The sequence below is a fragment of the Nyctereutes procyonoides genome, unplaced genomic scaffold, assembly GCF_905146905.1.
Source record: "Nyctereutes procyonoides isolate TBG_1078 unplaced genomic scaffold, NYPRO_anot_genome, whole genome shotgun sequence".
NCBI lineage: Eukaryota > Metazoa > Chordata > Mammalia > Carnivora > Canidae > Nyctereutes > Nyctereutes procyonoides.
The window spans coordinates 13,808,387-13,816,001 of NW_026575140.1; the positions used below are offsets into that span (position 1 = coordinate 13,808,387).

General features: G+C 39.9%; 1 protein-coding gene across 1 annotated transcript; it reads right to left on the minus strand.

The window, feature by feature from the left end:
• Window positions 1–3,547: 3,547 nt before the first annotated feature.
• On the minus strand, window positions 3,548–4,263 carry DUXB (double homeobox B). The gene is given in 2 exon segments (XM_055306761.1): window positions 3,548–3,740; window positions 3,742–4,263. Coding segments are annotated over 2 exon segments (579 nt in total). The 5' UTR covers window positions 4,174–4,263; the 3' UTR covers window positions 3,548–3,593.
• Between the last annotated feature and the right edge of the window lie 3,352 nt (window positions 4,264–7,615).

Here is a 7,615-nt window from a genome sequence, read left to right on the forward strand (position 1 = left end):
TATATCCTTGCAGTTCAGCTTTTGAAATTTTCTAAGCCTTAAATGACTTGTATACCTTCATTAGTGTCAGAAACATTTCTCTTTGTAAACTGCAACAGTGGGCTATGCTCTTGGTATTCAGTTTTCCTTTGTTCCCTGTCCCTTTTAAGCAGAAATGGTTGCATCTTAAAAGTTTAAGCTGCTGCTTGAATCGTTGAGATCTCTTGTTTTTGGTCTAATGCTGTTTGCTGGATCATGTGTTCCCTCTGCCTGTATCCATAAGATGTATTTAATTGCTTGTAACAGAAAACCTAAAGGACTTCAAATAATAAGGAAATTGGGATTATATATTATATGTATAACCAGAAGTCCTAAGGTAGGTAGCCTCAGGGTTCTTTTTATTTTTTTCTGCTCTGCTATCCCTAGCTTGTCTTTTAGGCTGCTTCCTTCAGGGTCAGAAGTTGGCTGTTACAGTTATAACAGCAGGAGTGGGACAGTTTCCTTCTCTGTGTCTCCTTTATTGCCAGGCAACCGTTCTCAGAAGCCCCTAGGCTTCTCATTGGCCAGATCTTTTTTTTTTTTTTAAAGATTGTATTTATTCATGAGAGACAGGCAGAGACACAGGCAGAGGGAGAATCAGGCTCCGTGGAAGGAACCCGATGCGGGACTTGATCCCAGGACTCTAGGTAGGAACATGCCTTGAGCTGAAGGCAGCTGCTCGCCTGCTGAACCCCCTAGGTGTCCCTCATTGGCCACAATTTTGACACATGCCCTTCCTAACTTCCTAAATGACTAGATTGACTTAAATTAATCAAGGTCTTTCTTTCTTGGGCTGCAGCTTGTGTAACCTTCTCTGGGAATGTGGTGTGAAAGGGAAGGTGAAAACCCAAATAAAAGTTTGCTAAAATTGGGCAGCCTGGATGGCTCAGCGGTTTAGCCCCACCTTCAGCTCAGGGCCTGATCCTGGAGTCCTAGGATAGTTCCATGTCGGGCTCCCTACATGGAGCCTGCTTCTCCCTCTGCCCATGTCTCTGCCTCTCTCTCTCTGTATCTCTCATTAATAAATTTTTAAAAATTAAAAAAAAAAGAGTTTGCTAACATCATTGTACAGATAAATCCTAGTGACTCTCTAGGAACAAGAATATCTACCCAGGGGTGGGTTATTATCACCATTATCGTCAACCTGGACTTAACCTTTTGAGTTCTTATTTTTCCTATAACTTAACCTTAGGGTTTTTTAATATGTTTCTTAAAGCAAGTGCTATTTATGCTTCTCTGTCAATAATAAACATTACCCTGAGAGTCATCCTGCATATCTTTTTGCTCTTTAGCTCTTGGATTCTGTAGCTTTCAGTGTAGTTGGGCCTGTCAACGAGAAGGGCTTCCCCAATTGTTCATTTTTAAAAATTTTCTCCCTGCAGCTTTCAGCTTTGATAGTTTATTGGCTTTGGGGTATTTCTGGGGGAAGTATCAGGTCATTTTATGAGTTTGGCTCCTTGGCATCATGGGCTGCCTCAGGTCATAAATTTGTGTCCAAAGACTTGAAGAGCTCAACTGGGCTCTTCAAAGAAGCTTGCTGATGACTGTTCTGCTTGATGTTTTATGTATTTAGTTGGTAGCTGTTGCCTACACTACAGATTGAAGTAAATCATATTATTTTTTTTCTAACATTTTTAAAGCAGGCGGTGAAAACATTGTACAAATAGATTCTTGTATGTGTTAAAATTGTTAAACATGCAAGTTAATTAGCTCTAGTGCCTTTGGCAAGCAAATCAAAACCTAAGCCAGAGACCATACACTGAAATCTAAGAAAACCAAACTCAAGAAGAGGGAATTTGGATACATGGAGATGCACAATGGGAGTACGCACACAGAGGGAAGACCATTTAAGTACACAGGGGGAAGCTGGCCATTAGCATAGCAAAGAAACAGGCCTCAGAAGAAACCATACTGGCAAGTACTTTTAGAACTGTGAGAAAATGAATTTCTGTTGTTCAAGCCTCATCTGTTCATAGCATAAACGCTATCAAATATATTAGATTCTTCTTGGTTTTTTTGTGGGTTTTTTTTTTTTGGTAGATGCCACAGTAATTAAGGTGTCCTCTGTGTGTGTACATAAGTGAGTTAATTCATTAGGTGATAAAGTATAACTAAGGAAAAATAATTTCTACTTAGTGTAATTTGACTATAAATACTGATGTTGGAATATTCTGGTACTTGAGCATTAGTATAGTGTATGAACATCTAGAGAAACTCTTGCACATACTGCACCTAGATACCAGTTATGATATATACTTCATACCTGTTTGTGTTAGTGTAAAACTGGTATCTTTGTAGTACTAGCTGTATGTGTATGGACCTTATTCTGACATCTTCCATATGGAAATGAAGCAAAGCAAAGCAATATGACAAAATGCAAACTGATAAAGTGAACAAAAAGTATTTTTCAAAGATACTTTTATTATGTACACCTTTATACACCAAAATCTACTTTGAAAATTTACCATTTCAGAAGAAGAAAGACTGGAAATAAGAATGGTTATCTTAGATTTTAGATTAATACATAATTTATTTACAATAAGGAATTTTCTGGATATGCGTGTATATATATATATAAAAATATATGTGAAAAACCTAAAAATGTAGAAATATTAATATTAGACTAAGTGGTTGTATGGTGTGACTATTTTCATTGTAATTTTTTTTGTATGTTTTAAATAGGAAAAAAATACAAGTGAAGAATGCTCAGTATCGTGGATTTATCCTAATTCATTTAATCATTCCTGTATTGGTAGATACTGAGATAATTTCTAGTTCCAATTAAAATCCTCAGAGCTTTAGGCAAAAGCTCGTTTTTCTGAACTCACATCATCAGGAAATACACTATCCTTTCATTTTCTACATGATAAACTAATTTTAAGTTTGCTTTCCCATCTTGCTAGGGGAGAAAGGAGTGCTGATATGTCCCTTGTAGACCTATTCTCGTTTGGGTTTGGTTACAGTTCATAGATGTTTCAGGTTGGTGGACATCATGATTAGAGAGGAGGTCACGTGTTTCAGAAAAATGCTTTTGTTTGGAAGGATTCAGTGGACCTGTCTGCTGGTTAATGCCCATGGTGCTTCCAAAGGCTACATGCAGCTTAGAAACAATCCTTTACTTAGTGAAGTGAGTACAGAAGATGATAACCACTGCCCACGAAAAAGTTAAAACCTCCATTTGAGTTTCCAGTTGTTTTCTCCTTCCTCTTGGATTAATTTTGTCCCAAACAGGATGACTTCATTATTCACTGTCCTTTAAGTTGCACTGATTCTGCATCAAAAGAAGAGAGGCCTGGACCAGGTTCTGAGAATGACCTCTTCCTTCTCCTGAACTGAGGCCCTGGTGAGCTTTGTAACATACAGAATACAGCCTGAAATTATCTTCACTGAAACGCAGTTGGGTCCTAGAGGGCCCTCTTTCTGTGGATTAGGACTCAGAAAAGGTACTGTTTCCTGAAAACCTGTGGATAATAGGAACTAACATAAAGGCTTGAGGTTTCTACACATCACTGGTATAGTAGGCCAAGGGGACAGGATGATTCTCCAGTTGGCCGAGTACTGCAGCCATGTGTGTCTCAGTGTGTCCCTTCTCCAGGATCCCATTTTGCAATCAGAGCCTGGCACACATTATCCCACCGTTGCAGAATGTAAGATATGTTCACCTGCTCCAGGTCCTGCAGCTGGTGTTTTTGGTCCTCAGGATGAGGCTGAGAATAGTCCTTCCAACTGCAAGATTCCTATCCCACTCTGTTCTTTGTGATTCTGGCATTTTTCTTGGTTTGGGGACCAGAAAAGAGTCTGAGTATCTGAGAGGTCTCCTCCCAAAGTCGAGGGCATTGGCAGGTAATTCCTAAGGCTCAGAATAGAGACAGAATTTTCTCTCTGTGTGGGCAGCACCATCATGACACTTGGTCTTTGGCTCAGACAAGGGACAGAGGAGTCATGGGATGGGAGAGAAGCAGGTAGAAATGTTTGGTTCCTGCTGAAAGAATTGGAGGAAGAAAAATGATGAGACCTGCCCAGGAGAGTGGGTTGATTAATTTGGTGCTGCTGAGCTGTCAGACCTGATCTTCCATTTGGGCCATCTGCCAAGGAATTCATGGACTCACTTCTGCTCTGCCCTGGGTATAGGGATCTTTGGTTCTGAAACCACATCTATGTAAAGAAAAGAAGAGGAATCATAAGTGATTGTACCTCTGTTTCTCATACTGCATAAAGTGAAGTGGCTATTAATACAGGCTCCAATATCAGAATGGTTGTGTGTATGTGCATGTGCATATAAATTTCAAATGAAATAGAAATATTCCATGTATGTGAAATTAATTACTCTGGCTCATGTGTTTAGTATGTATATGTGTGTATTTATAAATGTCTATGTACTAATGTGTGTGAATACACATCCAAACAAATTGAGGTCATAACATACTCAGCAATCAGCTACTGATGAATTGAGACTGGCTGAAAAGGCATGTGCTCTAGATTTCTCTCTTTGATTTCAACCTTGGATCAGCAAACAAGTTTTCTTGACTAGGTTGATATTTTCTTTTTGCCAACATGTGCCTAAGAATCCCTATCTTATATACGTCGTGTGTATAAATCTGATGAAGGATTAATGAGTATAAGTCTTTTGAGGGTTTCTGTGCTGATGAACCTATGAATGTGCTTAGTCATGAGCATTTGACATATACTAAACCACTGTCCCAATAACTTTAAAAGGTACCCAACGGGAATAACTTTGTTCTCCCAACTGGAGGGCATTTGATTAAGTATATAGATTTCTGAGGGTGTCACAAATTGGGGGAGAGGGGGTGGGGGTATCTAGTTGGTAGAGACCAGGAGTGCTGAGAAATACCTACTAGGCACAGGACAGCCTCACAAGAAGGGAATTACCTGGACGAAAATGACAGCAGTGCCAGGCTGTAGAAAATCTGTCAGAGTGTTCTCAGAACAGGCATTAACTCTCACATTTCCCCACAGTTCACAGTTTCACTGCTGCTGATTCTAAATGTGTATACCACTCACAGCATTCTTCATTTTACACTAGCAAGCTAGATGTTTACCATCCCATACCTTTACCCTTGATGATTGTGATAATCCAAGATAGGTCAAAGTTTTTCAGCAACTCTGGGAGAAATATCACTTATGGGTAGAACATACTTGGTGTCACAGAACTTACTTGAATTCTTGGTTCCTGAATGCCCATTTTTTTAGCCAGTTTTTTCCTGGTTGTAATATCAGGGAATTGGTTCCTCTCGAAGGCCTGAACTAGGGTGTGTGATTGAGACCTTGTGATGGGTGTCCAGTCTTGTCTGGCTGCTTTTGGTAAGTATTCTAAAGGAGAACACAGGAACAGAAGGGGTCTTTTAGAACAGTTTTCATCTTTGAACTGGGAACTTGAACTTGGGGAGATTACACTCAGTCCACCTGAGTCCCTCAGGGTGACAGAAGAGGATGCCACCCTGCCCAGAGCCACAGGACCAAAAGGTCCAAAGCCTTGCTTGCTAAGAACCTGCCTATGCTAGCCAGCTGTGGGACCATGCTTCTATTTCTGACACTAGGGTGCTCAGAACAAGCTGTAAGTGCCTCCCAAAGGCGATGGTTTTTTGTCAAGAATATGGGTGCGACATGCCGAGTCATTTCCACTTTCACAGGGACCCACTGAAGAAATGCGTTTGGACCAGTAGTTTCTTTTTTATTTTCTTTTTAATTTTTAAAAAAGATTTTATTTATTTAAATGATTTAGGGCATCCCTGGACCAATGGTTTTTTACCTTGAGTCCAAGGCTGATACTGGTGTTGTCCTTGGGTTTTGTTTTTTCCGAAGGAGCATCCAAATTCCAATGGTCTCTGTTTCGCTCTATGGTTTTTAAACCAAATCTAAGCAGGAGAAGATGTGAAAGCCCTGTAACTCAATCGCTGTTATTCCAAATATCAATGCAATAGATTTTGATCAACTGCCATTGGGGTAATACCCATAAGGAAAAGGTGATGTATTATCCTAGGAGTTATATTACTATCAGCATACAGTTCAGGACAGCATATCTTTTATGGTCGTCATCATGGTATCCCAAGAAAAATTGAAGAGACACTGTCAGTTCTATCAAAGGAGATCAATATTTTTCTTTCTCCTTTTCCCACTTCTCATAACAGGATTTCAATGCGTGAATGCCTTTTCTTGCCCCCACCCCACCCCTTATCTCTTTATAAGAAATACCAAGGGGCACCTGGGTGGCTCTGGTTGAGCATCTGCCTTTCGCTTAGGTCGTGATCCTGGGGTCCTGGGATCGAGTCCCACATTGGGCTCCTCGTAGGGACCCTGCTTCTCCCTCTGCCTATGTCTCTGTTTCTCATGAATAAGGAAATAAACTCTTAATACCATCTTATTTTAACATGTGGTTTAGCATTTTCTTCAAATTTGAGTTACTTTTACAAGTTGTAAACAATTACATACGCCAGCTCTCTAATGTCTTGAAATAGAAGCATTTTTAGCTTCTCCATTTACTAATTTTTAAATAGAGTGAACATGTTGAATTTAAAAAATGAGTAATTAGGGCAGCCTGGGTGGCTCAGCAGTTTAGTTTTGCCTTTGGCCCAGAGCGTGATCCTGGGGTTCCGGGATCGAGTCCCGCGTCAGGCTCCCTGTGTGGAGCCTGCTTCTCCCTATGCCTGTGTCTCTGCCTCTCTGTCTCTCATGAATAAATAAGTAAAATGTTTAAAAAAATATGAGTAATTACAACTGTTTTCAGTTTGTGTTTTGCTTTGGTCAGACTTGGTGTGTGTTCATTACCCATCAGTTATTTGTGAGGGTGTTTCTTCTGTATGAATATCATTTCATGTTTGTATGAGAAAATTGTAGCTAAGCATTTTATTGTCTCCAGTCTGCAAAAGAAGCACAATTCTATTGCTTGGTCTTACTTACAGTCATTAAATAATTACTTTTACATTAAAAAATACCATTTTATAATGTATAATACACATAGAATTGATTGTGGAAAATAATTTCCTTTTTTCTGCCCCCCCTTTTTTAGAGTGCATGAGCAGGATGGGAGGGGCAGAAGGAGAGAGAATCTTTTTTTAAAGATTTATTTTAGAGAATGTGAATCTTTTAAGAAAGATTTATTTATTTTAGAGAATGTGAATCTTTTTTAAAAGATTTATTTAGGGGCACCTGGATGGCTTAGTGGTTGGGCACCTGCCTTTGGCTCAGGTCATGATCCTGGGGTCCTGGGATCGAGTCCTGCATCTGGCTCCCCGCAGGGAGCCTGCTTCTCTCTCTGCCTGTGTCTCTGCTTCTCTATGTGTGTCTCTCATGGATACATAAAATCTTTTTTTAAAAAGATTTTTTTTATTTTAGAGAGTGTACGAGAGGGGGTAGGGAGAGAATGAGAAGCAGACTTCCAGCTCAGTGTGGAGCATGGGTTTCAGTCTCACAACCCTGAGATCATGACCTGAGCCGAAATCAAGAGTTGGATGCTTGACCAACTGAGCCATCCCGGGACCCCAAGAATTTCTTTAAATAGGGAGTAAATTAGCCACAATCAACAGCGGTACTCATCAATATTCCCTCATCCTATAATCAACAATAGGTAAGGCAACTC